The 21,584-nt window shown below is 37.0% G+C and overlaps 1 protein-coding gene across 1 annotated transcript in view; it reads left to right on the plus strand.

Annotated features, from left to right (window-relative positions):
• ADGRV1 (adhesion G protein-coupled receptor V1) overlaps positions 1-21,584 on the plus strand; it is a 3,979,741-nt gene that overhangs the window by 152,252 nt on the left and 3,805,905 nt on the right. Inside the window, exons 6-7 of the mRNA XM_044064182.1 lie at positions 5,130-5,695; positions 12,729-12,999. Coding sequence (XP_043920117.1) covers positions 5,130-5,695; positions 12,729-12,999 — 837 coding nt within the window. The remainder of the gene's footprint in view (positions 1-5,129; positions 5,696-12,728; positions 13,000-21,584) is intronic.

Raw genomic sequence — 21,584 nt, forward strand, 5'->3', positions numbered from 1 at the left:
CACTTCATAACTATAAAATGTATTTGAAAATTGTAAGTAAGTATCTCAATCTTATCACTAGGATATGTAAGGCCAACCATGAAGTTAGGGTTACAACTAATTCAAGAGACAACCATAAGGCCATCTTTAGCTACATTAGAAGGCTAGAAGTAACCAACATTTCTGTATTTAACTTACATCCAATGATACCTCATTCTCAGATTCCAAGAAATTTGCTAATATTCATGGGGGCAAATTTTCTTCCCACTTCACACTACCCATCTTCCACTCTATTACCTCCATTTCCCCTTATAACCCCCAGAAATTATTTTGGACTAAGCTACTTTGGCACTTTTCATACTTAAAAATACTATATCTATGGGTTCTGGCAAAATCCCTGGATATGTGTTGAAAATTGTAAAGTCTCATCTAGTGAAATCTGTCCACAAACTCTTCAACCTGAGGTTCTCCAATGGGTTTATCCCCACGGTGTGGATAATGGCAGCTGTGGTGTCCTTATATAAAGGTACTCCTTCTAATTACTCTGGGAATTGAAAGCATATTAGCCTCACTTGTATTATTAGTATGACTGTGGAATGTATTATAAATGAACTAATAAACACTGATGCTAGTAACCTTATATCTCTGGATACATACCAATTTGCCTTTGTAGTAGTCAGATCATACCTGCTCAACCTGCTTGAGTTCTTTGAAAGGGTTACTGAGGGTTTAAATAAGAAGCATATGGTCCAGACTGCTTAGGCTGATCTTGTCACCCGTGCTAGGATTATTGACAAACTATCCAAAATCAGCATTAACCTATAAATAGTTCACTGGATAGGTAATTGGATGTCTAACAGAACTCATTTTTTTAAGGTTTTAGGTATTTGCTCTGAATCGAAAAATGTCTTAAATGGTATCGCCATAGGGCTCCGTCCTTGCCCCCCTCCACTTTGGTATATATTTCTCAGACATAAAAGATGAGATTAAGGGATTATAGCTAACCAAGTCTTATAATGATTGTAAATGTGATGGCAGTTATTAAATCTCATTCTGTACTCAAATTCTACCGCAAGGGCTGGACCAAAGAAATTATTGGTTTATTAGTCATGGGATTACCATCAACACCAAGAAATACAGTATAATTTCCTCAGGTAAAATTAGCATCACTACTGCTTACCCTATAGATAACATTCCACTTAAAGCCAATACCACTGCTACACATTTGCACCATCGGAAACTGCCAAATAATAAAGTGTCTTATTTGAACTGCTTGGTGTTTTAACCTATGTATCTGTGTACTTATAAAGACCTGTCATCCTCACTAGTTTACTTTACTTCCACAACTGAGATGCTACTTATCTGTATAATGTGCTTTCAAAATCATGAAAGTCATGAAATGATGACTTTTTTGAAGTTTTACCTTGCAATATTATAAAATGATATTATAAAGGGGACTGGAAGTCCTTAGTAGAATCTGATCATCATAATCCCAAGTAGCATCTCCAGATATTTGTCTAGGATCATCCTAGTGAAGCCTCTATGTAAGATCTAGTATTACCTGGTCTTGTTTATATTAATAATGGAAAAACACACTACATGCAACATATTGTAGGAAATTAATGTTTAAGGTTTCATGATGGACTTTACAGCTGCATTGATACTTGACCTCTGCCTTGTAGATTTAAAGAGATATTAAACATATTTCTCATAGCCAGATTCAATAAAGCCCACAATAAGTGTACATGATATATATTCAAGAGCAGCATTGCACAGTTTTTGTGCTTTCTAGTCACTCAAAAAGATTACACTAAGTGTACATGTAGTCTACACTTTGTGGTAACCTTTATGAATTCCTGTCAGTATTTAAACTGCAAGAATATCAGTAGGAACACTAAAATTAGGAGGAAGAAAGTGTGAGTTATGTCTGTGTTGTCTCTTCACTCAGAATGGTGTACACTTAGTATACATGTTATTGAATTAGTTTGCACTGAACAGTTTGCCATTTGTACTTCTGTAGTAAGAACTATGGTCCTAGAAATATGAACACTTGTTTGAACTGTGAGGATGTAACCTGATTTGTTTTTGTGTTCTTTTTCTCCCTTTTGCATGCCATCCAGTTGATCAGCTTCTTGCCTGCTCCATTTTATGTGTAGTGTTCCAAGTACCATCCTGTAGGACTGGGACCGCATCAGCGTTGGGCTGGAAAGGAAAGGTGGAGTAGAATAGAATAGTAGGTAGCATCACATAAGCTGTTCTACATGCCAGGGGATTTTTTAGTGCTGACTGATAAAAGCTACTGACATCACATGCATCACTATATGTAACATCAGTTAGCACCACCCTTTCAATGATAAAAAGCACATGAAAATCTGCTTTATAATTACGCTACTGTCCCCATTAGCTGGTATGAGTATTATCACAAGAAGAAATACCTCGCTCACTAAAGTAGTCGAGCTCGCAAAACCACTCCTTCCAACCCTTTTACCTAGCTCCTCCAGCACTTGAGCTGCTCATCAAACCTGGGAAGGCAGTGCTGTAGGCAGGCATCCATCCTTCTACGGCATGGAGCCATAATATAATTCCATTTTGTCATAAGTCTTAGAGTCCAGACCTCCAGAGCTCCACTGGAAAGAATGCGTTAATCACAGAAAAGGATGTTTTTACATATCTAATAGCTTGTTAGTAAAAGAGCAAAAAGAGGAAGCCGGAAGCTGTACCGTGTGAGTTGAGGAGGAATGATATGTATGTCAACTGGACAGGGGAGCAAGCACAAGTTCTCTGGATCTATTTTTTCAACAAAAAAAGGCATGCAAGGTAACTACTTAGGATGAGAAGTTTGCACTTAAGTTTTAAGTAATGGACTGAGGGGTAAGGTGATCTGAAAAACAATGGTTAGAGAAGCAAGTTGGATTTAAAAAGAGGATAACACAAAGCGTCCCATTGATTTCCCACCTAAAATTCTAAAATACCTTGTTGGATTTTTGTTGGGTCCCTTGTTGGTCCATATAACATTAAATGTGAAAATTGTATGTGAATACTGGAAAAAGATAACGGTGGTACCCTTGCTTAAAAAGACATTCTCTAGTATTACTAATTCCTATAAAGCTGTGATAGCTTAGAAAAATAATCTGCCACTGATTTCTGAGCCAGACTTTAACAGATATGTGAGCTGCACTTAGGCCTTGCGTAGCCTGTTTAGGTAAACTAAAATATGTGATTTTGATATGCAGTCTATGTGTTTTCTTCAGTGTCATGAAATGACATTTGAATTTGTGACCTTTTTATGTGTATAAAAAAAGTATATAAAGTTTGCATATGAAGATTGTAACTGCATTCTTCTGGGTAATAGAACAATTATTCATATATATGAAATGTATAGCAGGTATGGGAATAAAAAGCTCTAATTGTTTTGCCCTTTGATTTCAAGATCTTGACTACTCCTAAACCAGGAAGTTAAAGGCTATAAAAGAGCAATTATAAACATCTGTTAAAGAGACAGCCAGCCGAGAGCAGGAAGTCAAACATTGCTTAATAGTATGGAAAAATATAAGCCCATAGCTGCGTGTACAACAACCAGACAAGAAAAAGAGTCAGAATGGGAGAACTAGGCAATTTTTTTTGTGATGTATAGATATATGAGGTGTCCTCTAAACTTTGTCTTTGCCCGCGATATCTGGAAATTCATTCAGGTTATCTTAAGATAAGCTAAGAATAGCTAGAATATTGTTTAGGTAGACAGATGTATTTTTCTTGTAATGTATTTATTTAAAATTATGTTTTTTTTTTTGTTTTGCTTTCCTGCGTAGGTTCATATCTCTTTCTATATTTAACTGTTAATTGTACTGCTTAACTCATTTGTTCTTAACAGAAGTGTTTTTATTTATTCGCTTTTAACAAGCTTGTGAATGGTAACATATTTACCTATTTATTAACTCACAAGAGGACATTTATTGCTAAATGGTGGGAAGTTGCTGGCTTCCACCTCTAATGGACATAGCTGCTCTGCTGCACACTCTTATTTGTGTTTATATTTATTTGACTTATTACCAATGGTGAAACAGTGATGTTGGAGAATTTTCATCCTTCTTTGAAAGTTGTTAATGAGTTTGTGTGTGTCTGTCTGTGTATTTAAGAGTTTATTCAAAGTACAGTTATCGTGGACAAGTGAGCACTGGAAAGCACTGAAACCCGCAGAGAGAGAGAGAGTGTGGTGAGAAAGGGGTCTGGGGAGTTAGGCTAAAGACTCTGCTCAGTGGACTGTTCAGAATGAAACCTGCTCTTTGACATTGATGATGCAGGCCTAAACCCTGGTCAACAGTTTTCTGTATGCTGTCATACCCAAGCTGTGCTTCATGAACTATTTAGCAATTTATATGTTTTGTTTCTTTTTTTATATACTTTAATCTGTTTAGTACCAATAGTTTGATGCAAGAGAACATACCCTTGATGGCCATCTGATTTAAGATTAAATATAATTTATTAGTGGACAGTGGAGCAGATCCAAGGGCCTTGTTTGTTGTCTTTTTTTCATAAGCCTCATTTGCCTGATTTCTGTTGTATAGGACATTATGCCATTTTTGAGAGTGTGGTTTGGTTTATTAGCTAATATATCTTGTCGTTAGTTTGACACATAGCAGAAGATATTGCAGCAGTGAGGTACGTACCACCACTTAACAAACTGATTATTTTAAAACAGCAAGTACCTTGGTGCTGAGCTATGCCCTGCTAGAAGAGCAATATTAGTTTATAAATTCTGCTTTACTGAACAATACAAATAATTGAAAACAATCACATAACTTACTGTATGTTTAAAACAACCAGCAAGGTGAATCCAAGGTCACACAGTCATTCAAATATGGTCTTGAATAGCAAGTTGGGTGCGCCACTTGAGTGAAAACAGTCAGATGCCTAAGGTACATTTATTCTGCCAGTGACAAGGAAGAGCAACTTCTTTAATATAGATTACAAATTCTGAAACAAAAGCAGTAGGTGTGAGGAAAGCTCACTTAATCAAACGTAAATTTAATTAAGTAAAGTGTTAAAATAATCTAATTTAGCTTTTATGTATTGACTGCAAGCACAACAAATATTGCCTGAAGAAACTTTTTTAACCTTTGATATTTCTTTTCCATTTTTTTTGTTAACAGATACCTGAAAATGATGAGATATTTACTGTCCAGTTAACAAATGTGGAAGGCGGAGCAGAGATTAACAGCTCAAAGAGCACAGTTCAAATCCAAATCAACAAAAATGACAGTCCACTACGTTTCACCCAGGCCTTTTACTTGGTGCCAGAAACAGTAGGGGAGATAAGAATGCTTGTGACTCGGAGCAAAGCTGATGATGGCTCTATAATTGGATCTGATGACTCTGTCATCTCTGTCTCTTATCAGATACTGACAAGCAATTCCACAGCTAGTGCACAGCTGAATTCAGACTTCCTTGACCTACAGGCCAACAGGACAATTGTTTTCCTACCTAAGGTCTATGAATCTATTCTGAGATTTCAGATTGTAGATGACCCAGCCCCTGAAATAGCAGAATCCTTTCAGATTGTGTTACTTGAGAATACCTTGCAAGGTGATGCACTTATTTTGCAACCTAGTGCTGTTCTGGTCACCATTGAGCCAAATGATAAGCCCTATGGAGTTTTAGCAATCAACAGTCTGCTTCTTGCATCAGCAGTCATCATCAATGAAGACATGACTTCACAGTAAGTTCTTTTATATGTGCTGGAATTTACTACAAAACTTAGGAGTTGGAAGGCTAACGGGGCATTTTGTCATAGAAAATATAGGTTATAATGTTATGAATAATATGTATACATAAGTACAGCAAAGAATACTGCATAGTGACCACCATTCATTGGTGGCAGTGAACTTTAATAAACAGTCTCATGATACTCTTTTGTGTGGGTGGTCCCTTGAAGTAGTTCCTGTGTACCTTCATACACGCATACATTTTTGGTGTCACAGTTATTTATATGGATGATGCCTTGCCTGTCTTTGTAAAGTATTAACTGCATAAACTAACACATCCAGTAAGTATGAGACCTAAAATCTATTAAAAATGCCCGATCATTTCAGTTAGCTTCCTGAAACTGCTCCCCCTCCATTCCATTATTTCATGCCATTTTAATGTAAACCATTATTTTTGCCCCCATCACAAGATGTGGAAATTTGTTCCACTTCTTGTAGAGTATTTTTTCTTGATCAAGTTGTATTCTTTTCTTTTCATTTGGCAGTAATGTTTCCTAGTTCTGTCACTTCTCATTCCCTTGTTCCAGCTCTAAATCAAAATCATGTATTTTCAGTATGTACTGCTTTCCTTAGGGCAAAAAAAAATTGACAGTTAAACCTCATCATGTCACCTTTCGGATCCCTCTACCGTTGTCTTTTGCCTGGTAGAACAAACTGATTTATAGTTAGACTTTATTCCTAGTTAGCAAGGCAGTTTTCAGTATTAGCTTTAGTCTTCTGAAGTATTCCTTTCTAACCTTTGTTCTCATTTTTTTGTGTTTCATTGCTTACCGTTCATCTCTTCTCAAATATTTTTATATTCTCTCTTCTTCAAGTTCCTTAATAGCACATTCCTCTCCCAGGCTACCATTTTCTTTGTATTTGATGCTGCAGATTTCCAGATATAAATGTTGCTTTTGTACATTTATCAAGACCAGATGCCATTCTTATATCAGCTGAAAAAGTTTTCATCATTTGTAATTGTGCTTTCAGCTCCGCATCTGATGAACTATATAATTTTAAATCACTCACAAAAACTAGATAAGATGTCTTTGAACAAGGCTGGCTTCTATATGTTAAGTTCTAACCATAGCCTAGTCAATTATGTAGACAGCTTAATGGGTTAAGAAAAGGCAAAACAGCAACAGTGACAAAGAATTACCCTAGAATATCCCCCTTTAACTTGGGATAATAATTAGTGCAACTAATTGGGGAACTCCAACAGCCACAGAGGATGGTGCTAACCCCCAGTCCATAGTAACTGTAGATGCTACACCAGAGAGATCCAGGTTAAAAGATGAGTGGCCCGGGGTACAACAAATGTCCACAGCAGAATCACCTACTTTTGGCTGAGGCAAATTACTAGCCTGCTGTGGTGGCAAAGGCTGTTTGCTTAACTTTTTATTTTTGTGGCTGAAAGAAGGATTGACCATGGGACTGATAGTCTATTCCATGGTCATGCTGAAAATGGTATCTCTTTCTTAGGAAAGACAAGCAGCAAATGCCGATAGAACTACCAGTCCATAAAAATTACTTTTTTGACAGAAAAAAAACAGAGTAAAAAGCAATTTAAAACACTATGGCAGTGCCACAATGTAAAAACAAACACAATTTCTGTACAGACAATATGTTTTCTGGTAGTTTATACTGCTTTTAAACTGACAGAAAGAAACAAGTACTTCTTTTAAGAAGCCGTTACAGTCTCAAGACAGTCCATAAAATAAAAAAACATCACTAGCTTTAAAATAAATTTGCTGAATAGGAAGGTAATAAAATTTAACAAAATTTAAGAAAATGAAAGTTTTTTTCCCCAAAGGGAACTTATCTGTATAGCAATAAAAGCACAAGCTGACCGCCAATCATCAAAAGCTTCAGAGGAGCAAACTCTTCAGTGGCAGTAAAGCTATGAAGGGCTTCACACCCAAATTGTCTTTTAGTCAGCTCAGCTCAAGCTGCTTGACAGCTTGGGCACATGAAAGGTACCCTGAAAGTTTGGAAGTTGGCAGGCCATTATATTTTTGGCAGGATATAATCTATATAGCTAAGGCTACTGCAGCAGTAATCATTCGAGCATCTACTCTTATGGTAAGTTCAACTTAAACTGTTGTCTGTTCTTTTCCTTGATGTGCAGTTCTAATTGGACTTTCAATCTAGTCTTTTACAGATGATTCCAGAATATTGCCCTGTGGCATATCTTCTTTAGATGCCTCCTGCTCAATCTGCTGCTCCACCAGCTGAAGCCTATTTGGCCCATCACGTTGCAATATTGCCTGTTTCAGAGTTTTCACTGCTTCCTGTTCTTTCTCTTGCTGTGCTACTCTAACTGGAATTTCATGGGAGTCTTCTAACAAAGGTTCCTGAACATTTCCCAGTGGCATTGCTTCTTCAGATGCACTCTACTCCATCTGCTGCTCCTCTATCTTGGGAGTCATTGATCAATCCTGTTGAGATATTGCCTAGATTGGAATTTCACACTAAATTCTTCACTTTTCAGATGGTTTATCACTTCACTTTTCATTATTTTAATTTACACATTGCCAAATGCCTTGTTTTTTTCAATTACATTTAACTTTTCTGTTCTTTTTTTATCATGACATTTATTTATTTGCATGTTTCTCTTCAAGTATTTATGGCACTGCTATTTTTGTATTGATTAGTTTGGCTTTTTTCTCTTCATAAATATCACACCATATCATATCTCTTATTCTCTCCCATGTCCATGTTTATTTTTTGTACTTTTCAATAACCTTAGTGTTTTATTCCTTAGCTAATCTCACTTCCTCTGTCACTTCCTTTTTGAGGTGACATAAGGTTTCTTCATCTAGGTGATGTTATGTTTTGACCTGGTGCATTAAGGATGTCAAAATATTATCTGTAGCTTTTAACAGTTTTTCTTGTACAAGTATTTTTCTCTCTTCTAATTTCTTTTTTTCTCTTACTACATATCCTCTTTCTGGAAATTCTGTTTCCTTTTCATAATAGTAGAAATGTGTAATCTCTTTCTTATCTTTAACAGTCCAGTTTATTGTCTGTATGGCTCTTTTCCTTGCTTCCTTGGCCTATCATTTTTTTTTGTACCACTGAAGGACAACCCTCACCCTGAACTTGGCCTATCCCTGTGGCAGGAATGTTTCCATGTCCTGAAGATTCTACACTGACTTTCTATTCCTCTCATGACACCAGTGAGTACACCAACAGGGTTATCACTCGCTGTCTTGTATCAGAATTCCAACCCACAGTTCCCAAAACAGTTACTCTATTAAAATAATAGTTACTGTTATAGCCCAATAAAGAAAATCAATAAAAACCTATAAATGAATAACTACTTTAATTAATGAATAATGAAATATCATTTTGTTAGTGTCCAAGCATTGCCTGTGCTCATCAGTCCCTCGTCTTAGACTGCTTCATTCCCATTGCATTGCCTGATTGTCTACATTCACCATTCTAAATCTTCAGTGGTGGGAACTTTAGCACAGGAGGTCCTGCATGATGCTTAATGAAGAGGGAGCAAATGTGTGTCTTGGTTGGTTGCTATCAGTCCAAAATCCTCAATTCCATCCAGTATGGTATCTGGGTCAACAAATACTTCTGGCCTTCTCAAAGCATGTTCAGCAATATGTAGGAATACCCAATGCTGATTTAATAGAAATATATCTTAAAGTCCAATATTTCAGCTTCTTTAGTTCACTTACCAGCTTGGAATTACCATTTAAACTTACCTAGTAACAATTATAATTAAGATCTACTGATTGTGCTGCTTTTAATACATTTTTTCTTTGGCTATTAGGAAATAAATTTGACAATGGTGAGTCTGTTTTTTTTCTATAAGGGCATAAGATTTTGTAATGAGACTATGATGTGCATGCTCTATTTGCAGAAGGCAGAAATTTCAATGCAGAAGGACCATGTATCACTTTTTGAGAATTGTGTAACATTTTTACCCCTCTAGGTCTTCAAGCATCCTCTCTGAAAAGTCTGAGTTCTGAGATTTGCAACATGGCCACTGTTTTAATATAACTTGCTCATATGAGCATTTTCTATAACTGTTTCCTCAATGATTCCTTCTGCATTTCAGTTTGTCTTTTAAATAAGGACCCACAGTAATTGTTTCCAGGGCATTCATCTCATTGTAAAACAACAGGAGATCGGTGATCTCCTAGTTTTGTTTTTGGAATTGTTGCTGACGTTAAGAAGCACCCTCAATGAATCAATATTATTAGGCTGATGTTCTATCGGTGAAATTTAATTTAGTGCAGCAGACACTGCTTTTACCTTGGTCTAAGCCTTGGCACTAGATTGCTGTTTAAACCATCTCTTGACCGTTTTCTTCAGAAGTCGATCTAGTTTTACTGCTTGGTATAATTTCTGCATTTGATGTGCATGCTTCTGTACTGTAACATTAAGTATATAGTGATTTGTTAGTCAAGACATTTTTTTGCTTTACTTAAAACTTTAATAAAAACGTCTCATACAATGCATCATCCAATAGCCCTGTGAATAATTTCAGCAATTTTACGGTATTTAATGTAAAGACACTGAATAAAATGAATACAAGAAAATTTAACAGCTCTCAAAACATGCTAAGTACTACAGCAGAATTCATCTCTAAATTGATGTTTAAAACAAAAATGAAACAGATGATTGGAAAATGGGAGTCATTGTCAAATTTCCCTCTATCACAAAAATTCCAGGTGTATTGAAAATGTGCTTAAATTTAATGTTGAATCATGCAACATTGTTACATTTGGCAGACAAAACATCTCCCCCGTATAGCATTCGCAATACACTACTTCAAGTAACAAGCAGCTGCTACAGTTTTTGCCATACACAGTGTGCTAAAGTGCATCACTTCTAAAAAAGTATTCTTGCAATTTAAAGTGTGGCGGCTGCTTGCTACATTTCTATGGTTTATTCTACTCATGGCGCTCTAAAGTGCTTCAGTTCTCTTTTAAACTGTAGCAACTTCTTGCTACAGACACAACAAGCAGTTACTACATTTTATATTTATGCCACAAGTAGATTGCTAAAACACTTCAGTTCAGACTACAACTGCATTACTGACATTTAAATGCCAGCAATACACTGAAGACCAATTGCCATCTGTCGCTTATGCCCCTTATCATTTTGCAACTGGGACAATTTCTCCTTCACCCTACCCTTGTTATGCTACCTGCAGTTGCCACCCCGTGGCTATCACTTATGGTCCATAGGGAATTTGACCTCCCTTCTATCCTTTTTTTGGGATGTGGAGGGTTTCCCGGGCACCCCCCCCCTCTGTCCCCTCTGGGTGTAATTGGGAACATATTCACTCCTGATCTCTGTGTATGAGCACCTCCTATTTTGGGCAGATGTATGGTCTTCAGCATTAGAGCTTGCCAGGTAATGTCTACTGGAAGCATCCCGGTGGGGGGAGAATACTTTTGTATGTGTTCTTTAAGGTGCTGGTTATAAGTTTCCCTGCTTAGCATTCCTGGTGTAGGGAGATATCTAGTAGGATTTGCCTTAGTTCCAATTAGCAGTCAGCGGGGGAAGAAAAATTCCTTTGGTTATGAGGCCCATCAGACTCCCCACTGATGAGGTAGTGTGTTTTAGGCAGCTGTCTTGCACATAATGCCCTATTCTTTGAGGAACTAGCTTAACCTGAACATTGCTGATTGAGATAGTCTGGATTTTAGGAGCCCAGGCTGCTTAGTTGACCATATGTTTCCCTTTCTTTGAGGTACACTAACTTTTTATGTTGCAGGTAGGCGGAGGCCCATTACTGCAGTCCTCACTACATTTGGACTTCTTGGTTCTGGGTGCAGGGTATTTTTTTTAGTATGGAACTCAGGAGTTAGTAATGTTTGACTTAGTGATTGTCACATGCTTAGCACACCCCAGTTTTAGTCACAGATGCATGAGTGTAACAGCATCTGTTCCTTCTTGCTTCAAATAAGAGTAACTGGTTGTCTGACATAACAGCCTGCCAGAGAAAGAATGTGACAGCATTTACACTGACTGCCAATCATCATTTTTTTCCAAGTTGCAGCAAACTTGGAGTGAGAATACTAAAGTAAAGAGTTATGAGGGTAAAAATCCCCTATATGGTGGTGCAAAGGGGCTTGCTCCCAAAAACATACTTTTTGTGTTATTTGCTCATATATGACAAACTTCAGTACATCGGCTCTGATAATTTGTGTACTTGAGCTGTCATGTATGAGACATTGTTGCTGAACTATTGTGATTTGAAATGGGATGTTTTGAAGTGGTTTCCTAGTTTTTAAATGCCATTTACCAAGCACAAACAGGAAGCCTATAGCCTTTTTTTCACATTTAAATCACTTTTCCAGCTGTGTACCAATGGGGCACAGGATTACTAGTCCATCATGCAACGCAGTCATAACATAAACACAAACACACACACACACACACACACACACACACACACACACACACACACACACACACACACACACACACACACACAGACAATTCCCTTAACCACTGGATCCAGATTATACTGAATAGGAAGATTTATGGTTGGAGATTTTATGAGTGGTAAAAAGAAATAAGGAAAGCTGGGAATACTACTGCAAAGTAACAGTTGGGGTTTGGCATAATGGTCAGGGTATTTACCTCACCAACATAACAACAAGGTTTGATTCTCACATTTGAAAGGGAAATTGGCTAAGGTCAAAATAGCCCACAAGGGCAATTAGCCTTATGTTTACTTATGAACAAAGTATCTGTTAAGTGTGAATATGTTTACTATATTTTTATAATGAGATCCCACCTTCTCAAAAACAGCAGATATAATCTGCACCTGTACTCTGTGATGTAGATGTTATAAAAACCTATAAATGTACAAGTGTAAATGTACAACAGGTATGTATGCGTGTATGTAAACAGAATTTATGCCACTATTTATGAAATATATGATATCATTATATATGGTGCATGTTGTAAAGCTGCATATGTTGATGGTTTTCTGAATATAGCTAAATGATATTGTATTTATGATTGCAGGTTTGAGGGAATCACTGTTGTGAGAAATGGAGGGACATACGGAAGGGTTTCTGTGAACTGGATAATTACACGGAACAGCAGCGACTTTTCTCCTGTGACAGCAGACCTCTCTCCAGCATTTGGTACATTGAACTTTACTCAGGGACAAATGACAGCTGTAGTTCGTTTGAACATTGTCAGCGATGACCAGCCAGAAGAAGCTGAGCCCTTCCTATTTAGGCTTTTGGCTCATACTGTACAGGGTGGAGCTGAAGTGGATGAACCCACAGAGGTATGGGCTTGTTATCAGTGAACTCATGAGACCCCATTTGGATTTTTTAAGATGCACAAAAGATATCTAAATACATTTTAAAGATTTAGTTTTGAAGTGTTTCCAAATTTACCATTTGAGACCTCTCATATACTGGTAGTTTTATGACACGAGTAGACAAGAACATCATATCCTATAAAGATGTTAAACTTTTAAATTCTGATAACTATATGGCCCTGATAAAACTGAATACTTCCTTTTTATGCTGACTTAAATTAGTATAAAACTGCATCACCATTATTGTAAATGTCTTCAGCATTAAGGCTGAAATGTGATTACAAGTAAGATACATTTTATATCTATCTACCCTCAGCCCCTTTTCCTATATATATATATATATATATATATATATATATATATATATATATATATATATGTGTGTGTGTGTGTGTGTGTGTGTGTGTGTGTGTGTGTGTGCATAGGTGTATATACCTAATCTATCTATATATATATATATATATATATATATATATATATATATATATATATGTGTATATAGAGAGAGAGAGATAGCTATATGTATATAGTGTTACATATCTCTCTCTCTCTCTCTCTCTATATATATATATATATATATATATATATATGTATGTGTGTGTGTGTGTATTTGTATGTCTGTGTGTGTATAAATGCATATACAAACACACACACACACACGCACACAGATATCTATATATATATATATATATATATATATATATATATATATATATATATATATATATATATATATATATATATATATATATACATATATATATATATATATATATATATATATATATATATGTACATATATATATATATATATATATATATATATATATATATATGTATGTATGTATATGCTTACAAAACACCAAAATAGTACACGGGATTGCAGAATAGTCCAATTCAGTGCAAAGAGAAAACTCAGACAAATGATATCAAAACTCCAGCACTTGAAGACATTAATAAATTTACTGTCTGCGTAAAAAAACTAAGCACATTTATTAAATAAAACCAAACCAGTTTCACAGTTTTGTTAGTGGATTTAACATCTAAAGAGTCAGCATACTAATATATAGATTTGTTATGCATGCAAATAAGTGACATCACATTAAATCTGTAGTGAAGGCAAATTGCCTGTATGACAGAAGTCCTGACTGCAACTTAGTTGCATACATAATGAATGTATATTATAGTGTGCCGGCTCTTTGTACATTAGATGTTAAAATCCACCGAGGAAGCTGCGTATCTTCCAGTGAGACTGGTTTGTTATTTATATATATATATATATATATATATATATATATATATATATATATATATATACATATATATATATATATATATATATATATATATAAATTAAAATCAAGACAAATAGTAAATTAAATGTGGTTATTTATAAAAAGTATTCTAAAAATTATTGTAGGACAATTCAAGTTTTAGTGGACTAAATCATGTCATCCAAAAAAGAAGTCATATTAGTTATAAGGGGGCGGGAGGAAGAAATGAAGGGCACAATGGCAAGATTCCAAGTGGTAAATGAAGCACTGATGACATGAAAGGTTCCTGTAGTGCATACGTAGGAGTTGAAGATCACCCAGTCACCAGATCTGATCATATGCTCTGACTGGACAATGAACACTTTTCACTAAAGTGATCTCACTCTACCTTACCAGATTGGATTACACAGGGACACAGGTGAGTAGAAATGAACAAACTGACATTATTTAGAAATGTAAAACAACAAAACAATGCTGTAGATGTCACCTGCAGGACAACCACATGACTTAATTAACTCCGATACTGTGAGTGAAGCCAAAAAAATGTATATCACTAATAGTGACCAAAATGTTTTTTAATACAAAACAGATTAAGCACTTTCATTCCTTAACTTGGAACTTCATCAGAATCTGAACAAATACAGACCTCAGTTCCTTTTATTTTAAACCCTTAAAGTTACAGGCTACCTAAGCTGATTTAATGGACAATTAAACCATTCATTTGAACAGTATTGTCCAGAAAAATGTATATTTAGATAAATATTTTCTTCATTGAATTAATTAGATGCCAAATGCAAAAATTTAACTTTTAAAAAATATTAGTTATTAAAAATTGAGTTCAGTGGTGGTGTTTTGTGGTTCTGAGTTTATTCCACAGCATACACTTCAATGCGTGTTTGATTTCCACTTATTTAGAAATGCTGGTAGAAAGCCAGAGAAGAAGCTTCCCCTATCAAGTTAGCACATCAGTCCATAAATTATAGAAGTAAATGCATGAATACATGGATGGTCATAATTTTCAGCAAAAGATCAAGGGCGTCAACCTCCTCAATGGCCAAGAGGCCTTGAGCTTCTTGACTACACCTGTGAACTTACTATGTTCTGTAAAAAATCTGCTTCCAGAGGATCGCAGCCAAGGTGGCAGTTGTTATGAAGACAGGTAGCTCAATCTTGATTCTGAAAGAGAAATGACAAAAGCTTATCCTTACCTGTTTAGTAAAAATAATAATAGTAATAATAATAATAATAATAATAAAATAAGGGAATATGCTACTAGTCATTATGACATTACTGACATAATATGAAATGTGAAGACAACATTACGGCTTTGCATCTGCCATTACAGAGAGCAAGACATTTAATAATTGCCATACTTGTCCATATGTACCACAAGGCTAGCCACTAGGTGGTGTAAACATTGGCTCTAATTACTTTGGTCACATTAACTAAGGTTGATGAGAAATCCCTATTCCATGTAAAAACTGGAAACACGTGGTTCACCATGACACTGCTGAAAAGGATCTTTGAAGGACTAGTTCAGTTATCTGTTTAACTCTCTCATAGGTTCATAGGTAGGTACTTGGCTATTGGCCCTAGGGCGTAATTAAGCCTAGCCAAAATGTTTCGGCTTGCACCTCCCACATGATTTAGTTACCTGCTCCTCTGTCGAGCAGGGCCACAGAAGTGATTCCCGGGGTGAATTTCCTGTTCTCCATCCACTTATCAAGATTCCTCTTGAAGAGCGCTAATGAGGAGCTCTGCCTCACATATATGGGGACCTTATTCCAGAGCAGGGGGAGTCTCTGGGACATGAATCTGTCCCTCTAACAAGTCCTGTTTATTGTTGAGGTCAGGTTAAGGTCCCTAGAGCATGTAGCTCAGGTAAATTGGGTTTTCCTTAGGTGGATCATTTCCAGCAATTCGGGGTTTAACATAGCCTTGTATGTCAGGCAGAGATCACCTCTGTGTAGCCGGTATGCAACCAAGTACAGTTGGAGTTTTTTTAGCCTGGTGGCATAGGGCATCTGTTTTAGGCCCGTTATCCTCTTGGTGAGGTATTTTATTTTTGAGGCTTCTCCAGTTGCTTCAGGTGTCTAGTAAGGTACATCCCGAATGGGGCATTGTACTCAATAATGGGTCTAATGAGTGATGAGTAGAGAGGAACAATAACTTCCTTTTTTCTAGATGCAAGCCCCTTTGTGATAAGGTGGGCCATGTAGAAGGATTTTCTAACCACTTTAGCGATGTGGTTATCGAAGGAGAGGCTATTATCCACCTGGGTCCCTAGGTCTCTTATCATACTCTCTGTGTTAAGTGAGCTGCCACCTATGTGCTAATTTGTAGGTACTTGGTTTTTACCGAAGAGGATGTCAATGCACTTTTTGGCATTTAGCTTGAGGCCATGATTTTGGCACCATGTACTGTTTTAGTGAGACCCTTTTAAAGGATATCTACATCAGTAGGAGTCTCAATTATGGCACCCAGTTTGCAGTCATCTGCGATCTTTGTTAGCCATAGTCCCTCTGTGTTTGCTTGTCCCTCGGAGAAGTAAATACTGAACAGGAGAGGTCCCAAGACTGAGCCCTGGGGTACTCCACTTGTCACAGGTTTGGAGTTGGACCTACCATTTCCTATTTTCACTGTATGGGTTCTGTCCATGAGCCAGTTAGCAACCCATCTTGTAATGTAGGATTTTATATTTAGGTTAGTGAGTTTGTCTATAATTCCCGCGTGGGGAATGGTATCAAAGGCTTTTGCAAGGTCAAGGTATTCTGTGTGGACCACCTTTCCCTCATCAATTGCTTTGGTGACCATCTTGAAAAAGTCAACCAGGTTTAGAAGACATGACCTGCCCTTTAAGAAACCAAACTGGGCTAGGTCTAGGGTATGTAGGTTCCCAATGTTGTTGTTTATGAGTTCCATGATGATGTGCTCCATGGCCTTGCAGACAAGGTTCATCAGGCTGATGGGGCAATAGTTTTCAGGGTCTGTGGTGGCTCCTCCCTTGTGAAATGGGACAACGGTTGCCATGCGCCACTCAGTGGACATATAGCCTGAGGTGATGCTGTAGTTGAACATGGTATTTAGGTAAGGGATTAGTTCATTTTGGACTTCATGTAACACGCAGCCTGAGATGCTGTCTGGTCCCATGTATGCTGTGTTTTTTGCTTTAGAAAGAGCCATTTTCACCTGGGTGTCTGTGATTATGGGGGCAGCGCAGTCTTCTGGTATAGATATGGGCCCTTTAGGGGGTGAGGGTGGGGTAAAGTTTGCACTGAACCTATCTGCCAGTATATTGGTGATATCAGTTGGTTCCGTGAATTTTGAACAGTTGTGCTGTAGCTCAGAGCAGATCTGAGAGTTGCCATTTAGGTTCTTGACATAGCTAAAAAATGCTTTGTGGTTGTCTTTGGTGTCAATTCTGATTTTTCTTTCAAAGCTCGCCTTTGAAGAATTTATAAGGGATCTTAATTTTTTGCTAAGGTTGGTCAGGGAGCTCCTCCATTCCTGGGTTTTTACTCTTTTTTGTAATAATGTCTTCCTTCTATTATAAAGCTTGTTTACGGCCGGGGTCTACCAGACTGGTTTCCTTTTTTTGGAGGAATGGGTCTTGGTTTTGTTCGGGATAGCATGGTCCATGCACTCATGTAAGTGCCTGTAGAGTGCTTTTGTGTAAGCTACAGCAGATTCAACCAAATTGTCATTCTGCATGGGAGTAACAAAGTTTACCTCCGCCTTCTTAAGTAGCATAAAGTTTGCTTTGGAGAAGTTTTTCACTGTGGTTTCCTTGGTGGGGGTGGTATGTGGATATCGAGGGTGATGTGTGTGTGGTCTGATCTAATCAACAAGAAATTTACCTTGGGTATGGAGCACTTGTCCCCCATGTTAGTGATGACCAGGTCTAGTATATTGTTGCCCCTTCTGGGGGTGTTGATAAGCTGGTCCAGGGCATTTGAGTTAATATATTCCAGGAAGTGTTGAGCAAAGGTATTAGTGCTTGAGTAGTTTTCCCAGTTGATGTTTGGGTAATTGAAATCACCCAGTATTGTGGTGTTTGGTTGGACCCTCATGTTTTCCAGTACCTCGAGGTATGAGGAGTGGGGGCCTTGGGGCAGGGATGGTGATCTGTAGCAAGCTACAATCTGGATTGCAGTTTTGCCCATTGTCAGTTGCACTTGGATGATCTCTGAGGCATCATACTTTGCAACTAGTCTGGAGGTGTGGTTATCCTTGATGAATATGGATACGCCTCCTCCTTTGGTGTTTCAGTCCAGGTTTTGTGGCCGAAATGTGCGGTATGAGTTGTAGCCTGAAATCGCTGGGGTGCTCTCTTGAGGCTTGCACCAGGTCTCAGTAATTGCACAAATATTTACGGTGGTGGGTTTGTCTTTTGAGCCTTGCCTAAAAAAGGCACTATGGAGGTGGCAAGAGCCTTGGCCAGTATCCTGAATCCCAGGGGTGACAGGTGCAAGCCATCTCTGGTGAAGCATCGTGGCTTGTCGAGTATATATATATATATATATATATATATATATATATATATATATATATATATATATATATCTACAGTTAAAAAGTGTATGTGGAGCACATCCTAGTGCCTTATACTAGAAAGCATATTATATAAGATCTTCCAGGTACCCAAGTCAGAATGAGCTAGGTATCCATTGTGATTCCTATGGGGACAAGCTGCTTCTTGCTCTATAAGTTAGCTGCTATCATTAAGGAAGCCAGGCATGTGACCTTTGGGACCTTAGAAGGATTATGAGGGAGTCTTCAGGCAGCTGTAAGTGAAGAGAGAAGGCAATCTCCAGGGCATTCAGATGAAATGAAGCTGTGTTCAAGAAACTGTTATTCTAAGAGAAGAACTAAAACTGCATTTGGAAAGCAATTTACCTCACCATTTAAAATCATCACTTAAATAACTGCGACTTGTAATTACTGAACTTCTTATCAAAGCTGTTTGAAAATTTAGTGAATAAAAATGAGCTGGACTCTGAAAGTTTTATTTGCACTCATTGGATTGCTATGAGCTTGCACCCCTAAGAAAACATTTGTATTGCTTTGTTTAACTGAAAGAAGGGAGTATTTTTGTTACAAATCTGTGTTTAATATCTGCAAAGCTACCTCCAAGGACTGCTCCATTCAAGCTTTTAGCTGGCCAAAGATTTACTACATTTCACCTTTTTGCAGTATCTCTGCTTTGAAGTTCAAGCCATTATTTGGCTATTGAATTCCCTACAGCACTGAGACTGTTGTATTCCTGGCATGGATAACTAGTGGCCACAACCATGAAAGAATATTATTAAGTGTAATTGTTGATTCATAGGTGGAGACTAATCAAAGGATGGTGCAGGTACAACAGTTGGTTGTCCTAGCTATTATAAGACTGTGCTGCCTCCTAACCAGGAAGGGATGACCTGGATCCCATTTGTTGGTGTTTCAGTGATAAGCTATCACAGTGAACTAGAACCAGGCAGACAGGGTTAAAAGGCTATAACCCATTTAGGAGAAGAAACACAGAAAACACACATGGATATAGAAGGAACCAATTACATGGACTAAAATAATCATAACAGAGAACTTTTGATTAAGGGTTGCTTAACTTCTCAGGTACAAACAGTAAAATTTCATAACTGGACTTTTAATTTATATAAACTAGTAAGAGCAGAAATGTATGACTTTAAACCTTTGGCTTGTACCTGATTAAAACAGTTGGCAATAGACAGATTTAAAAGAACTTTTACTACTAATATAAAAAAAATCGTTATTGCAAGGTGATTCCAAGAAATCTGATACTCTAGTAACATTAGTAGAATACTTATTATTTAATAACATTATACTTAAAAATGAATTGGCTGCTTCTAAGGCTGAAACTGCAGCAAAACAAGCTTCCTCACTGAAACAAAAAAACATAAGTAATGTGTTATTTTGCTATAGAAACAAAAAGAGTTCCGGAGAACTACGTACCATTCAAAAAACACAAATACTATCCAGAAATAACAATGAAAGATTCAAACATGACTGAAGTGGAACACGTTTAATGCAAAGTAAGTGATTTCACGTCCAAACTGACACTTCCTGAGACTCACTCCATACAAATCACATTAAAACAACTATTTAAATATAAAACAAGTAGTTTGTAGCATCCAACGAAAGAAACAAAATCATTAGGAAATAATTAAATATGCAAAAAGAAATACTAAAAATTGCACATTCTCATGGAAAAAAATATAGAGGACACTTTGCTAAGTACTCTGTAGCTAAGACTGATACAAATGTGAAACTGAAATGCATGCTTTAACTGAATTTGTACCAACGTTTGAGATGGGTGAGTCAGTCATATGTCACTACCTTACAACCATACTAGTGGTGTGTCCTGCATCTTTATAAGGAATGGACTTTTAAGTTCTGATAGATTCTGGACACATGGCTTCCCTTGTTAAGTGTCTCCTGGTGTGTAAGCAAATAATTTGTGACAACCAAAAAGTGAACATTATATACATTTATATTGAGAGGCAAGAGTATCCTCTTAAATGTGTAAAGATTCAGACAGTTTGTGGGGAACCATTACATCCTGTGGCTATGACACCTGATTTACCTCATGTGTAATATTATGAAATTAATTTCCCCATTGTAAAGCACTATGGAAATGTGAGAGGAGGTAGACTGTATACAGGCAGTGTGCCAGGCTGATGCATTTAACAAGAAAGAGGTAGGCCCAGCCCTTTGATATACACATTCAGTATTAAAATGAGGTGAGGAGAACAAGGCAATGGCACTCACACAGATATTCAGAATGAAACCTAAGGGAGAGCTTGATTAGAAACTATAAAAAGAGCCAGAATGTGGTTATGGTTAAACAGTAAAACAGATTATGCCTGTTATCGGAAGTGCTGCCCTAAGATACAGCAGCAAAAACTCAAAACTGTAAAAGATGTCATTATGGGAACTTCAGAAGAACTGACAGGAAAATTTAAACTAAACATCATGTCTAGACAGAGACATTCATAAAAACTTACAAGATGTACTAACGCAGAAAAAGAGAAAACATAGAAAAAGAAAGACACCTGATGTAAGAGATGCTTTAAAATAAAATAAGCTCAGAAAGTAACAAAGCAGGAGAATGTAGAGTTCTGAGACTATTTCTGATAGAATAAATAAGAAAATGCAGTTGTAGGTGGACTCAAAGCAGCAGGAATCTGTAAACCAATAAACAGCTGAAAGAGGAGATACTTTTTTACTGAAATACTATCTGTAGTTGGGGCCCAACAT

This window comes from Protopterus annectens, chromosome 2.part2, assembly GCF_019279795.1.
Source record: "Protopterus annectens isolate FY-2018-M chromosome 2.part2, PAN1.0, whole genome shotgun sequence".
Lineage (NCBI taxonomy): Eukaryota > Metazoa > Chordata > Ceratodontiformes > Protopteridae > Protopterus > Protopterus annectens.